The sequence below is a fragment of the Mastigoproctus giganteus genome, chromosome 2, assembly GCF_048544385.1.
Source record: "Mastigoproctus giganteus isolate SK-2022 chromosome 2, ASM4854438v1, whole genome shotgun sequence".
NCBI lineage: Eukaryota > Metazoa > Arthropoda > Arachnida > Uropygi > Thelyphonidae > Mastigoproctus > Mastigoproctus giganteus.
Window position 1 is genome coordinate 63,497,480 of NC_143576.1, and position 23,727 is coordinate 63,521,206.

Here is a 23,727-nt window from a genome sequence, read left to right on the forward strand (position 1 = left end):
CTGAGTTAGCAGCATAACATGAGATATCCCAAAAATTGTTGAAACTTACATGTACACGGATGACCTTACAATTTCTTGTCAGTCTCAAAGTATGAACCATCGAACGGCAACTCCAACTTGCCATTACCAAAATACAATCGTGGACTTCATGGAATGGCTACAGACTATCAGAAAAGAAATGCACTCTCACCCACTTTTGCAAGAAATGAGCGCTCCATCCCGATCCGAAACTACAAATAAACAATATTCCAATCCTGCTTGTAAGTGCCATTAAATTCCTTGGAGTGATATTAGATAGCAAGCTGAACTTCCAAGCTCACATCTCTCATTTAAGAAATACATGTCTAAAGCATCTGAATATACTGCGATGGGTCTCAGCTATGTCATGGGGCGCTGATCGGTATACTCTACTGCATCTTTATAGAACTTTAATCCGTTCACAGCTAGATTATTGTTGTCCGGTCTATGACTCTGCCAGGAGCACTACTTTACAACGTCTAAATATTGTCCAGCACAGTGCTCTCAGGACTGCATTGGGCGCTTTTAGGACTTCTCCAATCCAGAGTCTTTATATCGAAGCATATGATCCTCCATTACATCTTCATAGAAAATCATTACTGCTCCACTACACTGCTGAGATCCAGAGTCTTCCATCATAATACTCGGTGGGATTTGTTTTATGACAGCAAGCCAAATGAAAACAGACCTGCTTCACTCAGGATTAAAGAGCTTTCTCAGAGTTGGAATATCAATTTAAACGATATTATTCAGGACACAACTGCACCTGTACCACCTTGGACATACGTTTCTTCCTCCCATGATACACATTTTCTGGAGTGGGGAAAGAATACTGTACCTTCCTTTAATATCAGGCAGTTGCACTTAGCTCACACTACTCTGAACTCCCATGCCTGTAAAGTCTATACTGACGTAAATACTGCCTCACTACCATTAGTCTGCAGCATCTTCACAGCCGAATTATATGCCATCAAATTAGCACTTAGTAAAATTATTGAACTTTCCATCTCACCTGCTATAATTTACACTGACTCACTCAGTGCTGTTTCTGCCATAAGGAAGAATTTTTCATCTTCTCATCCTACCTTGAAACGCATTCATTCTCAGCTATTTTCCTGAAGTGTGTCCAATCAGTCAGTTTTTTCTGGATCCCTGGCCATTCTGGTATTCCGGGAAATGAAAGTGTAGACCTCGCTGCTCAACCAGCTGTCCCAGAATATCCTCAGGTTCCTTACACTGATTATAAGCCAGTTATTTGCAAAGCAAGTTACGACAACTGGTCATAGATCTGGAAAAGTAACACCAACAATAAACTTTACCAGATAAAGCAAGAACCAAAGCTGTGGCTCTCAGGCTTTCGAAAAACAGACGAGAGGAAGTGGTACTGGCAAGACTCAGAATTGGACACACTCTTAATACCCATCTGTTCCTGCTACTGGGAGAAGATCCACCCCAGTGTTCATCCTGTGACAGTCAACTTACTGTTAGGTGTTTCCTCTTTGATTGTCCCTTATGTTCAACCATATGGCCAAACACTTTTCAGTCGGTCTCTAGGTTGAACCTCTCAAATGATTTAACTCATATCCTGGGAAATGAAGCAAACATAAAAGAACTTGTTAATCTATTTAAAATGTATTGGCCTATATAGAAGTATTTAATTTAACATCTACAGCGGTATATTTCAACTAAATAAACTGAGCAGACACAATTTGGCCCCAGTAGCCCTTGTGTCGTTAAGCCAAATAACAACAACAACCGTAACGTTACAGGTTCCACCATAATATCTCTAAAATTCAGAAAAACATTCACTGAATCTTTTATTGGAGAAAAAAATTCTAAACATTCCAAAGAAGATTAGGTCTGAACTTGAAATTCATTATTTAGAGACTATACCACCAACTGAAAAAAAAAAACACTCCCAACTATGCCGTGTCGAGCATGTACAAGAAATAAAAAATGCTGCAAAACGCACTCTTTGTGTAGAAGAATGTTCCAAGAAATATCACAAATAAACAATATTATTTTTGTGAGTTTTAGTAATACACTTTTCTTTATGTATTTAGAACTTCAAGTCCCACTTCCCAATAATACCATCATTTTTCCCAATAAGCGAGGGAAAAAAACTGTTAATTTATTGATTTTACGTATTTTTAATTATTTCTTATTGGAATCTAACAGATGTGTTAAAAATTAATTCTAATAAGAGAAAAATCAAAGTCTAAGGGCATTTTATTTGTCACTGAGTAATAAAGAAAAGAAAACACGTGTTGATAAACAATGGGTGCAATTTTTCTCAAAATTTCCAGAGGCAAATACTTTGTCTCAAATTGTAAGCTCTATATTAAGCATTCTACATTCAAATGCTTCATCAGAAAGAGTTTTTAACTTAATGAAAACTGCTGGGTGGAAAGAGAGAGAAACCGTCTTTTATTATTTTTAATTTTTTTTTCCCCTTTATAAAATTCACCTCAGAGGTAGAAATAGATGGTACCCTCTCATTTCTGGACATTATGGTATATAGGGAAGGCCCCAGACTTAGAACTAAGGTTTATAGGAAACCAATGTGTAGGGGGCCAGTACACACATTATAGGACGGCACAGACTGCCCAACATAAAAATAGTGTGGCCAGAGCACTTTTGGGTAGGGTGAGGACACATTGCAGCACCTCTGAGGAGGGGGAGAAGGAAATTAGGCAAATAATGACGGATCTTATGAGGTGCGGTTACCCCCAGAGGGTCATTGATAAATACAATAGAGAGGAAGAGCCCAATCGGGTAGTTCCGCCTGTACCGCTTACCACAGTGTATGTTCCCTACTATCCGGGCCTGTCGGATTGCATTGCGAGGATGCTTTGCGACTTTCAGACACGCTGTGTGCAGCTCCCGGGCCAGAGGTTGCACACAGTAGTGTCACAGGTCAAAGATCCCATTACTAGGGATTCTAGTAGTGGGGTCATATATGAGATCACATGCCCGGATTGTGGGGAATGTTACGTGGGGGAGACAGGACGGCGTCTCAAGGACCGTCTGGGGGAACATTCAAGAGCGATACGGACCGCAGAACTCAATAAATCTGCCATTGCCGAGCACTATTGGGAAAAACAACACCAGATCTCCCCCGACAACGCTGTCATCCTTGACCGGGCGCATAGATTCTGGGACCGCAAGTGGCTGGAAAGTCTGTGGATTGGATCCTCTGGCAATAATAGCATGAACAGAGACGGGGGAGTTAGGCTTCACCCCCTTTTTGAGGCGGTGGTTTTTGCCAGAGATAAACGTTTTAGTTTTCCACGTCCCCAGACCACTTCCGGTTCTGGTACAAGTGAAAGGAATACCGAGTATGCTCCTGGTCATCCACATGTGCCGTGAACCTGGTACTTAAGGATGTGTCGCTTAAATATTCATTATTGCTGAGGAAGGAGGTAGACACCTCCAAAAGCTTTAATAGTGTTTTTATCGATTTTAAATTTATATTTTAATGCATTTTAACTTATTTACTTATTTTATTTTATTTTATTTTTGTTGTAAATTAGTTTTTTGTAAATAATCATATTTTTTGCAAATATTATTTTACAGTATTTTGTATAATTTTATTTTATTTTTAAATCAGTTATAAACGGTTGATGTATATGTTTTAATTTGTGGCATGAATAATCCCAACCTTAGAGGCCTTATTGCAGATACCAAACATTAAACAAGCTGAAGACAGCAATTTTCTGGACACACTATGGCCTTTTGCCAGATGAGGTCAATGTGCTGCATGACACTGCAGCTCCATGTTCACTTTTGTGCATATGTATGTAGATCTAGAAAAACAAATGAGAAATTTTGTAACATCCACCATATATACCAATCTTGCACCATCAGGCTTTCATCCTTTCAGACCTTTAAAACAACACATCCATGAAACATTTGCAGTAGGTACCAGTCATATATGACAGATAATACTTTATGGGACAGGAGTAACAGTTTCTTTGTTGGGGTTTGTGGGGGGGGGATTGATGAACTGGTATCATGGTGATTATGTGGAGAATAATGCTATTTTACATTCAGTATAACGACCTTGAAAATAACAGGAATTCTTCATAATGGCCATAAATTTCTACCTCTTAATTTGCATTTTTAAATGCAAATAATACAATATTTGCATTTAAAAATGATATATATTGAGCTTCAAATATATTGAGTAATTGCAGTATGACCATGAGAAATCACTTTTTAAGATGTCTCACACTCTTTTCTCGCAGTATGGTAATAAAATGAACATCGGCTAGAAGTCAGTTACAGTGTATGTTTATTGATATGGCTCCAAGAAAGCAGATAGCTTTGCCAATTGCAGAAAATTAGGATTTCGCAAGCTGTAGATAATGGTGTGCATTTTTAGACTGACATCGTCAAACAGTTCCGCATTCCTTAGAGTACTCTGTTCACTGTTCTGAAAGATCAGAAAAAAGATCGAAAGTTTAAAGAAATCTGCTGCTGATGCACTAGGTAGAATTTGTGCACAAAAGGCAAAGTATCTTGTTCTTGAAAATGGAATTTTGGAATGGCTAATGATGATGCATGCAAATGGTAACCTTTTAAAAGGCTGAATCTTTTGTGCATTGAATGGATATTTAAGAATTTAAAAGTTCAGATGGATGGTTCCAGAAATTTAAGCCTCGTCATGGCCTGTTTTTCAAAAAAATGTGTGTGTGTGGTGAAAGTGCAGCCATGGACAGAGACGCTACAAAGGAATGGAAGGAAAATCATTTAAAAAATGTTTTGCTGACATATGACTACAATGACAGCCTCAATGCAAACTGGATCCTTTTTTAAAATTGCTACCAGATAAAACACTTACATTTAAAGGTGAGAAATGTAGTTGGTTGAAAAAAAGGCCAAACAACTGATTATCGTTCTCCTAGCAGCAAACGTGACTGGCACAGAGAAGCTTCCTCCTTTAATCATTGGGAAAGCCTAGAAGCCTCAATGCTTTAAAGATTTGAAGACATTACCGACTATGTATTGAGCAAACCAAAAGGCATGGATGACATCACAAATCTACAAGGAATGGATCAGACTTAGATCACAGGATAAGTGAGAAGAATAGAAAAATTTTGTTGTTTGTGGATAACTGCACTCCTCATAGTCAAGTAAATGACCTATGTGCAATTACTGTTGAGTACCTACCACCAAATTTGACATCAATTCTTCAGCCACTTGATCAAGGTGTAATACAATTTTTTAAGAAAAACTACTGAAGAATGCTATTAAATAAAATTGTGCTATGTCTTGAGTGCAAAATTCAATGTGAAATTGACATCCTGAAGGCAATGTATTTATGTGTTTAAGCATGGAATGAAGCTGATGAAAAATTGATTGCCAACTTCTACAAACATGCAGGATTTACCACCTTGAATGATGCAATGTGTGAAGTTTCACATGCTTCGTCCTCGAAGACAGAGGGTGGTAATCAATGGGTGCTGCTGGTCTTGGACTAATGTTATTAGTGGAGTCCCACAGGGTTCGGTGTTAGGTCCACTGTTGTTTTGTATATTTATCAATGATATTGATGAAGGTATATCAGGCTTAATGTCGAAGTTTGCAGATGATACAAAGGTTGGAAGGGTTGTTAATGACAGTGTGCTACTGCAACAGGATCTAGATAATTTGGGCAGATGGGCTAAGAAGTGGCAACTGAAGTTTTAACCTTGACAAATGCAAAGTACTGCATATGAGTAGAAGTAACCCCCAGAGAAATGTACCAACTGTGTGGTACTATACTTAAGGTGGTAGAAAATGAAAAAGACCTGGGAGTAATTGTGCAGTCAGATATGAAGTTTTCTGAGCAATGCAGACAGGCTGCCAGGGCAGGTCATGGGGTTTTGTCAATGATATATAGGAATTTTGCTAGCAGGGAAAAGGAGGTGATTATCCCTCTGTATAAGGCAATGGTCAGGCCACACCTTGAGTACTGCGTACAGGTCTGGAGGCCTCATTTTAGGAAGGATGTAGATTTACTTGAGCGTGTACAGAGAAGGGCAACAAGATTGGTGTGGGGAATGAAGAGATCCTCTTACCAAGAGAGGCTTAAGTTCTGCAAATTGCAGTGGCTGGAGACTAGGCACCTGCGTGGTGATCTGATTGAAGTGTATAAGGCCTTGAATGGGTTGAGCACGCTGAATTCTAATGGGATCCTTCCACTTGTTCAGATTACGAACCTAAGGGGGCATAATTTCAAATTAAGAAAAGAGAGATGTAGAATAGATGTACGGAAATTTGCCTTTAGCCAGCAGGTGGTTAATTGCTGGAACAAACTTCCATCTGTCGTGGAAGTTGATAGGGTGAATGAATTTAAGGAGGAACTGGACAGGCATTTGGAGGGAATGGTGTGATATTTTTTTTTTTTTTGGCTGAAGCTGCATAAGCTCATACACTTGCTTTCTTGCATCACATGCCACTACTACTATTAATTTAATACATTAGTACATATTATAAATAAGATCATATTACATTGTATTTGTAGAATTACATTAAATATTCAAGCTTTACTTGTTTTGTTGGAGATTTTATGAACGATCGATATAATATCCTTCCAATATTAGCATTAGCATTAGCATTAGTAGAGGCATATGATTCAAGAAAGCAAGCTTATTCAGCATCAGCCAAAAAAAAAACACACACCACTCCCATTTCACACCTCCGTTCATTCGAAATACCTGTCCAGTTGAGCTTTAAATTTGTTTAGGCTATCAACTTCAACAACAAGTGATGGAAGTCGGTTCCACCAACCAACCACCCGCTGGCCAAAGGCAAATTTCCGCACATCTATCCGACATCCGTCCTTCCTCAATTTGAATTTATGCCCTCTGAGGTGATTATTCTGAGCAAGATGAAGAATCCCATTGGCATTGAGCATGCTCAAACCATTCAAAGCCTTATACACCTCTATCAGATCACCTCGCCGGTGCCTAGTCTGCAGACTCTGTAATTTGCAAAACTTAAGCCTTTCTTCGTAAGAGCAACCCTTTGTTCCATTCACTAATCTTGTTGCCCTTCTCTGTACCTGTTCCAGCAGCTCTACATCCTTCTTGAAATGAGGCCTCCAGACCTGTATACAGTACTCAAGATGTGGCCTAACCATTGCCTTATACAAGGGAATAATCACCTTCTTATCCCTGCTAGAAACATTCCTGTATATCATTGACAAGACACCATGAGCTACTCTTGCAGCTCGTCTGCACTGCTCAGAGAACTTCATATCTGCCTGCACAATTACCCCCAGGTCCTTTTCATTCTCCACCACTGTCAGTGTAGTACCGCAGAGTTGATACGTTGCTCTGGGGTTACTGTTTCCCATATGTAGTACTTTACATTTGTCAATGTTAAACTTCATTTGCCACCTCTCAGCCCATCTGTTCAACCTTTCCAGATCCTGTTGCAGCAGCATAGCGTCAGTAGTGTCCTTAACAACCCTGCCAACCTTTGTATCATCTGCAAACTTGGACATTAAACTTGATATCCCATCATCAATATCATTCATAAACACCGAAAACAACAACGGACCCAACACTGAACCCTGAGGAACTCCACTAATAACATTAGTCCACGTTGAGCAGTGTCCATTGATTACCACTCTCTGTCTTCTGCCACTCAACCATCCCCTTATCCATAGCAGCAATTTGCCTCCAATGCCACACTGCTCCAATTTGTGCAGCAGTCTTCCATGTGCAACAGTATCAAAAGCCTTTCTAAGATCCAAATATATAATATCAAAGTTATTCCCTGCATCCAGTTCTTTTGTGACTACATCATAGTATCCAATCAAATTGGTCATCGGAAGAGTCATTTTCTCTGTTCCCCTGGAGGATCGTTATATAGAGCTTCAACTGTATCGCTACTTGTATATATTTAGCTGATTTGTGTTTTAGATTAGATAATTTCTGAAATAAAAATTCTTAAAAGTTATATCAAGGAGCATCACATTCTCCTTTATATAATATATGTGTAATATATATACAGGGTGGAGTTTGTTTCACTTACTTTTAGCGCCAACCGGGCTAGCTGGGTGGGTAAAGTGCCTGCCTGGCAACCCAAAGGTCGTGGGTTCGAATCTCGCCTCGGGCTTGGATCAAAGTATTGCAAAAAAACCTTGGGAGGTGCACTATGGCCACAGAAGCCGATGCGCCAACAACTACCAAAAAAAAAAAAAAAAAAAACTTACTTTTAGCTAAACCTAAACATCTTTAGGTTTAGACAATTTGTCGTTTGGCCCTTTTTTTTTGTTATATTTGGGTTGAAATATTTGAATTTGTTGTTAAAATTGGGCTAATTATTACCACTTGGATTTTACAATTTCTATATTTAAATTTTGCATAATCATCTGCTTTTTTCCTCAATGGGAAAATTGTTCCTTAGTGTAGCCAAAAAACATTATTGCTGTGCTTCTGAAACAATGGTCAACTGATTTTATTTGAATAAAAAAACACATGCACACCAGCTGTATGTTCATTTTTGGTAGCCACATTTAGCTGTGCTAAACAGCTCTCTGTACTTTAAAATTGCTACCAGATAAAACACTTACATTTAAAGGTGAGAAATGTAGTGGCAGGAAAAAAAGGCTAAACATCTGATTATCGTTTTGCTTCTTTTTTAACATAATTCTATTCAGTTATGTTAAAAAAGAAGCAAAAAGAGATAAACAAACCCTTATTCATGATTATAGGGAGCATCCCTGGATATTCAGAGGAGGTTCCTACAGATTGAAGATGCAAATGTATTCTATTAAAAGGAGGGGGATAAAAGAGCAAAGTAATTACAGACCTGTAAGCATGACTTCTTTTGCAGGGAAAATAACGGAGTCAATGTTTAAAGAAATATTGCAGAATCATTTTGATAGGAATGCAATTATACAGAAATTCAGTATGGATTTGTTAATGAGAGAGCTTATTTGACCAGTCTGTTAGCTATTATGACACCATACATGGACACTGAATGCAAAAATTCTTTGCATCCAGTTTTAATTCTTTGCATTAAAAAATATATATATTTTTTAAAAGTTCCTCATAGCCATGCTGAATGTGAGTGAATTATGTTTGTTTTTGTTTTAATTTTGTTTTTCTAACTTGCCATAATAAAGCCAAGCTAGAAAAACAAAATCGGAGCTCGGATCTCTTTCTGATGAAGCTTTGGAAATGCCCCTGACACTTAGTCTAGTAGGTCCATTTTAATGAACAAAACTTTTGACTCAACATTTCTGAAGAGGGAAAAGTCTGTAACACTCTATTAGATATCTAATAGAGTGTTGCAGATCATTCTATTAGATATCTAATAGAATGTTTAAAAATATACTGTACTGCAAATAGTCATATGGCTGTATTTTGTATAAAATAACTATTTTGGCAGTGAAATTTAATTTCTAGTGCAGTTTGGACTTAAAAACCAAACCATTCTTTTTTCAAAAAATCTTGTTTTCCTTTATTCCACCCCCACCAAAAAAAAAACATAAATAAAGAAAAAAAATGTTTTTTTTTAACTCAAAAAACTTCCTATTTTCTTGCTGTTTACTGATGTCTGAACTCCAGCTTTTTGAAAATCAGATGTTTGGCAGCTGTGTTATTGAATTATTTTATTTGTGCCTGATATTTAGTTTTTAGCACTTTTAACTCTGAGCCTTATACACTCAATCACTTATCTGATAATGAAATGTTTCAGTAATTTTTGAATTTTCAAAAACTATAAATATGTACTACCATATATGATTTTAATCCTTAAATTGTATATATTTTTACCTAATCAAGTTTGTATTCATGTTTATCACTTTTTCCTATTTACCACATATCTTTTTCCCTGCCTTCCTGCAATAATGGACATAATGTACCTTTTCCTTTGTTTTTTTATTGGCTGGTAGTACATTCAAGAAAGATTTAGTTACTTTGTTTGTATATTTTTTATATAGTGACCTATTTGTAGGTTGCTTATGGCTTTTTATTGGCTTAAACTTAAGTTTGGCACATCATGGCCAAGGTCATCAGTTCACTGTAAAACATCAAAGCCTCATCATCGTAGTTCTAGGTTGAAGAGGTCATGAATGCTAGAACAGGCTATTTAATTATTATAGTGATCTTTCTTCTTAAAAGTATGCCCCAAGTTTAGTTTTGTGATGACCTAAAGACCCTTTTAATTGTTTAAAAACTGATATAAATAAATTTTATGTTTTTACTCTGAGACAATCAAGTTAGATGAGTTTGAGATAGAGATGGTACAAGAATATCATTATATTTAGTAATGATGTGAGCTTTGTACCATGGTCACCAAAATGTAGTTACTTCTGTACCCTTGTGCTTGACCATTTAGCAATGGTGGCCTCAATCTGTTTTGTTTTTTTGATGCATTAACTCATGAGCTTGATGTATGTAATAATTTCAGTGTTGTTATTTGGATTTTAGAAAGCATTTTGCTCAGCCCCATGAGAGGTTAATTTAATAAGCTGGAACATGTTTGTGAGTAAGATTCTAAGATGGATTGCAGGGTGGTTGTAGGACAGAAATAAAAGAATTGTGAATAATGGTCTCTTCATATTGATCTAACATTAGAAGTGGGATATCATAAGGATTAGTTCTGGGACCACTGATGTTTCTGAGCCGGCCGGGCTAGCTGGGTGGGTAAAGTGCCTGCCTGGCAACCCAAAGGTCACAGGTTCGATTCCTGCCTAGGGCTTGGATCAAAGTACTACAAAAACCTTGGGAGGTGCATTATGGCCACAGAAGCCGATGCGCCAACAACTACCAAAAAAAAAAAAAAAAAAACTGATGTTTCTGATTTTTATAAATGGCATTGCCATCGGGAAGAGGGTATGAATATCAAAATTTGCAGATGAAGAGAAGTTTGGAAGAATGGTTAATAATCAGAACAAAGTGGTGCTCCTTTGGGATGAATAGACTTAGAGGATGGTAAAAAAAATAGTAATAATGCAACTGATTCAAGAAAGCAAATTTATATAGCATCAGCCAAACAAAAAAAAGAAAAAAAAAATACCAGTTTACCCTCCAAGAATTTGTCTAGGTCTTCCTTGAATTTATTCTAACCATCCACTTCCACAGCAACAGCAGATGGAAGCCTGTGCCAACAATCAACCACCTGCTGGCCAAAGGCAAACTTCTTCACATCTATCCTGTAGCCATCCTTCCTCAACTTGAATTTATGCCTCCTCATGTGTGTAGTTTTGGCAAGTGAAATAATACCATTAACATTCAGCTTATTCAATCAATTCAAGGCTTTAAACACCTCAATCAGATCTCCCCACAGGTGCTTAGTCTCCAGAAGTTACAATTTGCAGAACTGATGTCTTTCTAGGTAGGAGCACCCTTTTGTTTCCTTCACTGGTCTGGTTGCCCTTCTCTGCACTTTCTCTGCAGATCTATTTCCTTTCTAAAGTGAGGCCTCCAGACCTCTACACAGTACTCAATATGTGGCCTAACCACATATTGAATACTGTCTAGTCTGGTCTTTAAAATATCAACCAAAATTGGGCTTTCTCTGTCCCAAAACTCTTCCAATAATTTTTTGTGACAAAAATTTTTTTTGTCATCTGTGATCTCAAAAAAACAATTTTTTATTGAGATAACAGATGTGACATTCCATGGACTGGGTTTAGAAAAGGGTCTTTAAAAAAAATCTCCTTCAGAGTTATTTCAGGGTTACTGTTGCACTCCTACAACAATAACTTTGAACTTGTCACATCTCCTGCCTGGAGAATTTTGTTTCTCTTGTTAACAGCTTGTATGCCCATTTGTAGCATATTTTCCTCTAATCTAATGTGGTTAAAACACTTCATTTCGAACCTAATGCTTGCATCATTGCCTGTGTTGCATATGTTGTTGTTGTTGTATCATTTAGAATCATTTCATCCGCAGTCTTAGTCTTTTCTTCATAAATGTGAGTGACACTTCCTCCTGTGAAACATGCAAGCATCTACAAACAATGCTGATGATGGTAATGTTATTTTTTGGTATAGTTTCCTTTTGTTGGTATACTTACTCTTGACCTTTTTCTTCATCAACATGGCTGTTAGTGAAGAAAAGGTCAAGAATATTAGGTGTATAAACAGCATTGTCTGGTATTCTGGTAAGTAAATAAACAAGTTGTGTAAGGTCATTAATAATGGCAAAATCTTAATTTCTATTGGTAGGACCTATCTAAGAAGAAAATTGGAATTAACTAGAATTATGATCATTAAATCTCTGGGGAAAATTATTTCACTGTTGGGGGAGTTAGATTGGAAATACTCATGTTTAAAGAGAGGAAAGTCAAAAAGTGTGATGTATAGAGTTGGGAAAATGATAGAGGCAACAGATAAATCTGACGAAATGGGACAGGGATTTTAAATCAGAATAAATTCCAAATTTGGAAATATCTGACAAGGAATGTAAGAGTGAGCATGTGCACAACTATCTATAAAGCAAAAGGAGGCCTTCAGCGAATAATTAGGACAAATGAAATTAGTGGCATTTGAAGCAGTCAGTAATTGAGAGTCTACCGAAAAATATGTGGCTTATCCTGGCAAATTGTAAGCAGAAATGGACAGCAAGAGAGTAGAAATAATGCTGTGTATATTTGTCAAATGAACTGGGAAGGTTTGATAGGTTTAAATCTTTTTGCAGATAAGTATGTTCCATTATTTTGACCATTCACTAGCATTAATGCAGATGAGGTAGAAATGGGGAGTGGAAGAATATGCTGTAATGGATGAAATTTTCATATGCACAGCAAGAATTGACACAGCTCATTGTCACAACAATTACTGTCAGCTTTTCCTCTTATGGACATTATTTGCACTTCCTTTAGTCACAGCTGGCAGAGTAGCAGCATTGAAATTGTACACTACTGATCTGGGTGCCTCGTATACAATTACCAATAGTTTCAGTCCAGTGAATTTAAAGCAGTGACACAGAGAGAGAGAGATGACCATTTCACTGTATGGTGTGGATACCACATCAAAATCTGTGCTTAGCTAGTTCATATCTGAATAGTTACCTCCATTATACTAGGCATCGTAGTGTTTTTACACCTTGCACATGGGGGACATATACCCAGGGTTACTAACAGTCCCACTACAACAAAGATGGAAAGGATTTGGTTGTTGCAAAATGGCTAGACTTTGATGAAAGTTGAATCATTTGACTCACAAGAGGGAGGACCTGAATATCATCTCTATCTGTCTAATTTAGACCCATTTTTCAGTTAGCAACCTTAACTGTTATTGCTGAAAGTCTGTCTGTGCCAAACTTCAGAGATCTTGTGGAGGCTGAGAATGGTTAGTACTTTCATTCTTTATTAACTTGATGTTTTTATATTGTACATGCCAGGATATCAAGTAATGAACATCAAATTTTGTGTGCATCTAGGAATTGATTTCCCAAAAGCTTTCATCATGACATTGGAGGCTTACACAGAGCAATCTTGTGACTCATACTTACATCTATGAAAATTTCCAGCAATTTAAGAAAGATCAGGAATGCCAAAAGATTGCTAATTCCCTTTCATCGGAAAGGAGGTTTTCTTGGATCGCACTGGCAATCACAATATTCATTGAGAGCCCGTCTCTCTGGCCTTCAGTCATATGGTTCATCCTCCATTGATTCTCAATCTCTTGTTGAGAATCAATCATAGATGCAGGTAAAAAAAAAATGGGCTTCTCTCTGTATTCTTCTCTGAGTATGTTGGGCCTTGCCCAGATGCACACAAAACTTGATGTTTGTAGATGGTTCAAGCTGTGATATCTTGCCATGTACTATATAATAGCATATGCATGCAAGTGCACACTCACACACACACACACACACACACACATCTACTTTTTCTACATTCCACAAACTGAGTAAACATTCATGCATGTATGCCCAAGCCAGCCACTGATTGTGTTTTTTCTTAAATATCCATGCATGGACAGACAAGTTCATTCTCTTTGTCAAGTATTTAAAATTCAAAAACCTTTTGATTCTTATTAATAACAATTTGATTAATAACAAGTAGCATTTCTTTTAGCCCTTAGAACAGCTTTAAGTATCAGGAACATGTGCAAGGTACCAAAAGTGTTAATTAAGCTTTCCATGCAGACATGATTGTGTCCTGCAGTCCTTCAGATTGGTTAGTTGCAGAATCCTGCTATAAATAGCTCATTTCCCCTTCATTCCTTGAGTCTCCCCAGTTCTGATCAGGTGACTGAGCGTGCCAGAGAAGTATGCTAAAGTAACCCTCATACTTCTGTGACCATTCTGGAACAGTTAGCGCCTTGCAACACTGCACATTATCCTGCTGAAACTAACCATTAACAAATGGCAGAATTGATCCACTAGTATTGGGGGGGGGGTAATACGTGTTGCAAACCACATTTCCACTACCACTATTGGCTCCTGTCACAGTAGGGTTATTGGTTCGGTCTGATGTTGCATTAAATTTAGCCTGCTATCATCATGGAACAACTGGAACTAAGTTTGTTTGACTTGATGACCTTATTCAGATGTTCAGTGTTGGTATCCCTCTGCCCACTATACCCAGAGTTGCTAGTTTTTAACTAACAAAAGTGGAACCTGGTGAGATTGCTGTGCTGATATACCTTAGTTGTTATAAGTTCCTCTACATTGTACATTCCACTATACAGTGGAACGTACAGGTGGAATGTACTCCTCTGATCGCTGTTGTACTGAGTTGTCATTTGATTGATTGTGCCTGTTTTTTAGACTACATGATTATTATTCAGCCATTAGCTTCTGTTTCAGCAAGCTGTGCTTCTCAAACCAGAGCAGTCCTGTTATTTCAAAATGCTGAAACCACAAAATGCTGTTACATGTTTTCTGGTGGTGGGCCATTCCTAATACTAGTTAGAAGCAGCTTTGTGTGGATATCTTGGCAGCCCTGCAACCTGTAGGGCTAAATGGATGTAAAGGATATTACTGCATTAAAAAAAAGTAATGCACTTTTTTATTTTGTCATGTTCTTCTTTTTACATTTTTTTTCACAATTATTATCATATTTTTTTGTAAATTATGATTTAATTTCTGACAATAATTTCATTATAATATTGGACTTGACAGTCAAGTCAAAATAAGAACAAATTAATATTCAAAAACATTTATGTTGTGAAAAGTGTTCATTTTTACAAAAATTCTAATTCTGCAACTCCATAGATCCTGCCACCCTCAGAAGCTTGATACTGTATCCCATGCATTTCAGAAAAATTTGCTTCTATGAGCCCACAAAAGGAAAGCAAACATTGTTCTATATTTATTTGCATTTACTGGTAGCCCTCTTATAGACATTTTTCCATGATAAGTTTTTTTTTTTTTTGGGAAATAGTGTTTCTCTCAAGTTATGTTGTTCATGCTTTCTATCAAATAATCGTAATATCTTTGATCACATTTTGTACTCTCCCAGGAAGAGTCTTTTTTTGCACCTTATGTTGATAAAAAAAATTAAGGAATAGTCTATATGGGGTAAAGCCAGTTTATTCAGTTTTTTTGACCATCCATTAAACTTGAAATAAATACACATAGTTAGCATTAGTAAAGGAACATGATGCAAGAATGCAAGCTTATATAGCATCAGCCAAAAAAAAAACCCTTCTCATTTCACCCATCCACTCGCTCCAAATGTTTGTCGACTTCTGCCTTGAATCTGTTTAAGCTATCAACTTCTACAAGGACAGATGGAAGTTTGTTCCAGTAATCAACCATCCACTGGCTAAAGGCAAACTTTTGCACATCTGTCCTACAACTGTCTTTCTTCAATTTGGATTTATGCCCTCTCATGTGATTATTCTGAGCAAGAGAGAGTCCCACCAGCATTGAGCATGCTCAAACCATTCAAGGCTTAATACACCTCGATCAGATCACCTCACAGATGCCTAGTCTCCAGACACTGTAATTTGCAAAACTTAAGCCTTTCTTCTTAAGAGCAACCCTTTGTTCTATTCACTAATCTTGTTGCCCTTCTCTGTACTCATTCCAGCAGCTCTACATCCTTCTTAAAATGAGGCCTCCAGACCTGTATACAGTACTCAAGGTGTGGCCTGACCATTTCCTTATACAAGCAGATAATTCCCTCCTTTTCCCTGCTAGAAAAATTCTGTATATCATCTGCACTGCTCAGAAAACTTCATATCTGCCTGCACAATTACCCCCAGGTGCTTTTCATTCTCTACCACTGTCAGTGTAGTTGATATGTTACTCTAGGGTTACTGCTTCCCATATGCAGTACTTTACATTTGTCAATGTCAAACTTCAGTTGCCACCTCTCAGCCCATCTGCTCAACTTTTCTATATCCTGTTGCAGCAGTGTACTGTCATTGGTGTCATTAACAACCCTGTCGACCTTCATATCATCTGCAAACTTGGATATTAAGCCTGATATTCCATCATCAATATCATTAATAAATACAGAAAACAACAATGGACTAAACATTGAACACTGGGGGACTCCACTAATAACATTAGTCCACAAAGAGCAGTGTCCATTGATTACCACTCTGTCTTCTCCCACTCAAGCAGCAATTTGACTCCAGTGCCACACTGCTCCAGTTTGTGCAGCAGTTTCCTATGTGCAACAGTATCAAAAGCCTTTCTAAGATCCAAATATATGATATCAAAATTATTCTTTGCATCCAGTCCCTTTGTGACCACATCATAGTATCCAATCAAATTGGTCAGACAAGACTTCCCCTTAACAAACCTATGCTGTGTCCGAGCTATAGCTGAAGTCTTGTCCAGATGATCCTACAATGCCTCTTTAACCAGTGCCTCCATTAATTTCCCCAGAACAGAAGTTAAACTAACATGTCTGTAATTACTTGTGTTGCCCTTTTATCCTCCTTTGTGAATTGGGGTCACATTTGAACATCTCCAGTCCATGGGTACCTCTCCCCTGAGTCCAAGGAAGCTCTCATAATTAAGGCTAATTGTTTGCTTACTTCCTTTGCTGCATCCTTTAATATACAAACTGTTGAACCTTTAATATAAATATATAGTTGTTGAGTTCACTAGAATATTGGATAAAATTGGTTCCTTGTAACAGCATGGGAACCTTTCTCCCCAGGCTGTTACATGTCCCAACAGAAGAGATGCAAGAATTAATCTCATCTCTGCTGCTAATCTATTAGCCTATGTACCCATCCACCAGTCTAACAGTTTTAAAACCCACATCATCAGCAAATATTCCTTCACTCATTCTTTATAAGAATATTTCAGTTTTTCTCTCTGATTATCTTATAAGTAGTTTTGCTTTCATTTTTAAGTAAAAGATCTAGTCCCATATTGAAAAATTAAAGTAAGCCCAGCCTCCTTGTTAGCTCTGAGTTAAATATTCTTTTTATTAATTAAAACATTTTAACTTAGTCAGGCGTGTGGTGTCAATGAAAACCCCAGACTATTTCAGCAATATTTCCAAATACTGATATGTGGAGTCTAAGTGACCCTGTGCAATTAGAGGAACAGCATCCTTTTTGCACTTTCTGACAGGTTAACTGTCAGCGAATGCTATTAGGCTAAGACAGTTATGTTACTGGGTTGTGTACAAATGAAATCGGACAGTGTCCATTGTACAGGTTCATTGGACACTCTCTTCTTTCTGAAGTCTATAAAATCAAGGCCTTTTCTGTATTTGCTTTTTCATTAGTATCTTGTCCTCAGTAATTGTTAGGATAGGTTTTTTTCTAATGAAATAAATACTGTATACATGCATTATTCTTGATTACTTATAGTGTATAAAGAAAATCAGCTGTTGCAAGAGTTATTAGTATAGAGAATACCTACACAGTTATTAAAGTTGATCCTTGAGGCTGTCACAGACATTCTCTCAGGTATGACAAGCTGGGCTTTCTACCTGGGAGTCTAAAACTCTGATGGAACTGATATTCAGTGATGCTTGATTCGATTGAACTGAATTTCGGCAAAGTTTGGTCATTCTGCGACAACCAAATCCTATGCTTGCACTTTTAATGATGGTGGGACTGTTAATAAACCTGGGTATAACCCCCATGTGTAAGTCATGAGATACATCATTTATTATACTGGAGATGACCACCTAAATGTGAATCAACATAAGCAGGGGTCAAGGTGTGGTATCCAGAACACACAGAGGAATTTTGCACCTCTGTGTTACCTGGCAATACTAGGTACTCATCATCAACCAGTGCAGTACTGCCATTTTTATTATTGGAGGCTTGAAGTGGGAAAACACTTGTTTAGTCTCCAGAGCAAAGTTCCAGCAAACCCCTCCCCCTTCTCTTCAGTCATGTGTGATGTCTTTTTAAGTTTTGATGAGCATCATGATCAGATCACGTCTTTTTTACATTTCAAGGGTACAGCTCTAAATTGGTGTTTGCAGGCCAGAAAAAACTTCCTTGTTCATTTCACAAATATACTTTGTCTCAGTTTCGAAGTCAGTGATGTCCATTTCCACTTACAGTCTTCCAAGCCCCACTTACTTTTTCTGACAGAATCCCGATTATTGGTTGCTGCAGCCTCTGCTCATCTCAGTTGTCTTGTCCTAATTATTTGCTGTATGATTCCTTTCAATTCAAAGATGGTACTTGTGCATATGTCTGCTCTGATATTACATGTCAGAGACTTAGTGATTTGGAATTTCCTCTTTTTGATCTTCTCTGGTTTAAAATCTCTCTACCCTTCTGTCAAAATTCATCTGTTGCCTCAGTCATTCCTCAGCAGACACTATTTGTTCATCTTGGAACAAAGAAAGCTGTAATGTAATTTGTGCTATTTTTTTTAAGTCACAAGAAAGCGCACAGTAGCAGGCCATAATGTTCAACCAGTGCTAATTTATTTACTTTTATTTCTAAATTTTCTTAAATTTAATCCCTGCTGCCTTAAAATTCTAAATCTATGCAATTTTATAAGTGTGTGTGCTCACTAGAGTCATTTTCATTTTATTAAATTTTATTTTCATATCCTTAGAACTGTGCACTGAGATGCCCTTTTTCTGAACATTCTGATGTTTATTTGAAAGGTTAACAAATAATATTTTTATTTTATTTATATTTATAAGGCATTTACATTCAAAATATTTATGTTATTATTCATAAAAATTATATAACAGTTATAGTACATGCTGTTAATGAAAATTTTCAAAATGCCATATCTTATTTGTTCTTGCAGTTGCAGAGGTTTTAGAAAATTTTTTATTGCAGATAAAAGACAAAATTAAAAAATTTACGCTACTACAATTGTAACTATTTTTATCTTTTAATTTTTCACTGCAGTGTCTATTGTTGTTTCTGTGATTGTAGCTGATACATAAATAGCCATTTCATTCAGTCATTCACGTTTCTTGTAAAAACATTAATAATGAAATGAATTTAAAGATTATGCATCAGTTATATTGGTGATTTATGTTTAGTATTGATTTCATATAGGATACACCAGAAGGAGATGGTTATATGGTTCCCAAGCATAAACATCAAGATAATCCATTTGTTGGAGATCTTTCAGCTCAGCGACAGACTATGGTAGATATGAAAGGTAATTTTTTTAAAAATTTTTATTATATATATATTTTAAGGATCAGGTTTTCCACTCATATTATATTTAGTTTGTTGTTGTACACAACTAATCTTATTATAGCAGGTATCCTTAAGCTTTTTGTACAGTTGCTTTCCTTCCAATTTTGCTCTGTCACCTCATCTTCTTGTTTCAAAAACTGTAAATCAAAACTTTAAAATGAACGGGTGAAACAAATTAATATTAGTGTTAGCAGCAGCAAATGAAGCAAGAAAGCAAGCTTATACAGCATCAGGAAAAAAAAAAATCACAACCTTCCCACATTATCTGTCCATCCACTCCAATAGATTGCCTATTTCTTCCTTGAATTTATTAAAACTGTTCACTTCCATAACAACAGATGGAAGTTTGTTCTAGCAATCAATCACCCACTGGCTGAAGGTAATCTTCTGCACAACTGTTTTGCAATGATCCTTCCAAAATTTGACTTTTTGTCATCTCATGTGCATAGTCTGAGCAAAGTTAAGAATCCTGTCAGTATTGACTTGCCAAATCCATTTAAAGCCTCAATAACCTTGATCAGATCAGTTTGCAGGTGCCTAGACCCAAGATGCTGCAATTTGAAGAACTGAAGCCTTTCTTAGACTACCCCATTTTTCCTCTCCCCAGTCTCATTGCCATTTTCAGTATGCCTAGTCCAGCCCCCTTCATCCTTCCTAAAATGATACCTCTGGACCTATGTGCAGTACACATGTGGCCTGACCATTACATTATACAATGGGATAATCATTTCCCTATCACTGGTAGCAAAATTAATGAATATCATTGACAAAACTCCATGAGTTGTGCTGGCCACCTGTCTGGACTATTTAAACTTCATATCTGAACTGCACAGTTACTCACTTCCCCCATGTCTTTTACATTTTCCACTACCCTGAGCATAGTACTACACAGTTGGTTCTTCCTTGAATTTATTCAAACCATTCACTTCCATAACAACAGATGGAAGTTTGTTCTAGCAATCAATCACCCACTGGTATGTTAATCAGGGATTTGCCAGATTAACAGATGATACAAATCAGGGATTTGTATCATCTGTCTGCAAACTTACACATAAGTCTGATATACCTTCATCAGTATCATTAATAATACAGAAAACAGCAATGGGCCCAGAACCAAACCCTGGCGGACTCCAATAATAATGTTAGTCTGAGCAGAGCAGTGTCCATCAATAATCTATCTTTTCTCACTCAACCTTCCCTTTATCCACCTCAGTGACTTGCCCTCAATGTCATACTGCTTCAGTACATCTGTTATTTATGTGCAACAGCCGGCCATGTGTCATCACAGCCGGCTGCACGTGGCGGAATGCAGAGTATTAGGCCATACGTAACTGACACAGAATCAGGCACAGCACTGCAGGCCATACTTCACCATCATAGCAGCTATTAATATTTATTTCAACTTATTACCTACTATAAAATGCATTTTTACAAAATCATTAGATGTTATATCTTAATTCCTGGTTTGTTTTAAATATTGTTTAAATAAATATTTAAATTTTGTTCGTTAAGAGCTTTTATTTCAAAGTTTCTGATGGAGAGAAGTAATTCAATATACAGTGTTTTCTTTAAGATAAGTGGAATTAGCATAAATATACATATGAAAAGTGAGTTTTCACATTTTGTTTCATGTTTTGATTAGTATTCTTTTCATATTAAAATATTGTAATATTTAACAACTGTTGACATTTCAAATACTTCTAAATAAAAAGTTTCAATGTTTCTGAAATGTTGCAATTTTTTGTTCACTACTGTATTAACTTCTTTTTAAACATTATTATAATGAGCACTTTTTTCTTTTTTAGATGTTATGGTGCTTAATGACATCATTGAACAAGCAGCTGGAAGGCAAAGTAAAGCAAGTGAGAGAGGTAACTATCCCCTCCCATGGATTGCAGCTCTGCCCTATAGATGATGTCTGCCTGCTTTTCCCTCCATACCCATTCCCAACAAGTCATCTGGACTGCATTGAAGTTTGCTTTCACATTAGATAGAGACAAGAATTATATATGCTTGATTATTTTGTGTTTTATTTTTTTTGTGTGTGTGTAAACAAAAATTTATATTCAAAATAGATAGGTACCTTTCCTTACAAACCATTTCTTTCTGTTTCAGATTCCTTTTCATGAATGAACTGCATGTTGGAAATCTTGAGAAACTTTTTTTCAATTTTAATTTTAAAATATGGGTCATTGTATAGAAGTTATGCATGAAGAGGTCCTCTCAGTTAGCATGAAATATTAAAGATTGATATTTTAAGTTTCTGTGGTTGCTGCTGAGCTGTATTCCATGTCCAAACAGAAAATCTAGATGTTGAAATTTTTGCATGTTTTCTGTCATATATTAAGAATGCAAGATAAGGGACAAAATTGCTGAGAGGACAACTTTTGCATTAAAAATTTCCTTGTTTAATGTTGAATTGTTGCAAAAAATGTACTTATGGAAAATGATATATATTATATTTTAATGTCTGTTGTCCAGTTATTTTTTAAAGAATATAATTCTCATTAAAATATTTTAATAATTATATAAATTAAAATTGAATTCTAGTCAAATAGAATTAAAATTACATTAAAATAATTTTAATAGTTTAGTGCACAGACAGACATTTCCATTTTTATAACTGGAAAAAAAAATTATATAAATGTAATAAATGATATAAATCCTTATTAGTTAAAATGTGTTGACTAATAGATATTTGTTTAAATTTAATGGAAATTTATATATTTAGGTGTGTGTGTGTGTGTGTGTGTGTGTGTGTGTGTGTGTGTGTGTGTGTGTGTGTGTGTGTGTGTGTGTGTGTGTGTGTGTGTGTGCGCGCGCGCGCGCGCGCGCACACTTATTTACATAAATGTTTCAATAATGCAATATTTTTCATGTAATATAGTAATGGTTTTAGAATGTAAGATGCTCTGATATTATAACTGTCTAGATTAGTAATGGCTGTTTGTGCACCAGTAGCAATGCTTGTAAACTGTAGTTTGTCCCATTTGTGATGCATGGCAGTCATAGTTTGTGGTGTGCGTGGTGTGTCGCCGTAGAGTAGACAGACCCGCCCACAGGCTACTCGACGGCCATACTTAAACATTATTCAGTGTCCATCTATTATTTTTCTACAGAGAGGGAGGAGGAGGAGGAGGAAGAAAAGCCCAAGTTCAAAGACAGGTGTTTGGCTCAATGCATGAAATGTATTGACATCTTCTGCGTGTGGGACTGTTGCTGGTGCTGGCTTCGTTTCCAAGAGATTGTCGCTCTCATCGTCTTCGATCCTTTCATGGAGCTTTTCATAACACTCTGCATCGTGGTCAACACTCTCTTCATGGCCATGGATCATGACAATATGCATCCGGACTTTGAAAACTTCCTAAAGAAAGGCAATTATGTAAGTGGGGGCAAAACAGATTCTTCCTGCTTTCAGTCATGCAACTCTAAGTATCTCCTATAATAGCATCTCTTCTTTTGTCTTCACTTTTATATTATTATCTTTAAATATTTTCTTAGAGAATTTTACTGAGGTGTTTTCTGCATGTTTTACTATTTACATATGAAATGTTTTAATTTAGCATTTAAGAACTATGTTTGCAGGTTTAGCTTGTGATAGAGTTGCATAACTGAACAAGTCAGGAAAAGCCTATAGAGTGCCCTGCTCATGTATACACTACTTATTTTTGTCAAATGCAGAAGAAAATGCAAGATTTCTTGAGCATGGTACAGCTGCAAGTTGACCAGTTGGGTTTCCCCTGCAGTAAATTTTACCAACTTTTTTTTATGATGGAATGAACATATTAACAGCATGCTGAAGTTATCCCATATAGCACTTTCATTTAAAATTGTGGTTCAGAATTCTGCTGGGATGCCATGCACTATTGCTTTTCACTTGTTTTAGCACTCATCAAATCATGCCTTGGTTGCATGACTAGTTTATTGCGAGGCCTCTGTGCTGTAGACTGCAAACAGAGCATGGCACTTTGCTTATATATTTTCCTCTGCTCTTTGCATTATAGGTTGATTGTGAGCTAAAAGTTGAAATGCCATTTCTGCCCCTCATTTTGCACCTTTGCCAATTTAAAATGATTAATCACCCATTTACCTTCAGCATTGCCCATTTTAAACTTGGTTTTGCACTGTATAGACCAACTTTGGCTTAGAATGCA

The 23,727-nt window shown here is 36.7% G+C and overlaps 1 protein-coding gene across 1 annotated transcript in view; it reads left to right on the top strand.

Annotated features, from left to right (window-relative positions):
- Window positions 1-23,727, top strand: part of LOC150089320 (sodium channel protein para-like) — a 2,114,826-nt gene that overhangs the window by 1,151,899 nt on the left and 939,200 nt on the right. Inside the window, exons 15-17 of the mRNA XM_090389008.1 lie at window positions 19,427-19,532; window positions 21,379-21,444; window positions 22,693-22,955. Coding sequence (XP_090245134.1) covers window positions 19,427-19,532; window positions 21,379-21,444; window positions 22,693-22,955 — 435 coding nt within the window. The remainder of the gene's footprint in view (window positions 1-19,426; window positions 19,533-21,378; window positions 21,445-22,692; window positions 22,956-23,727) is intronic.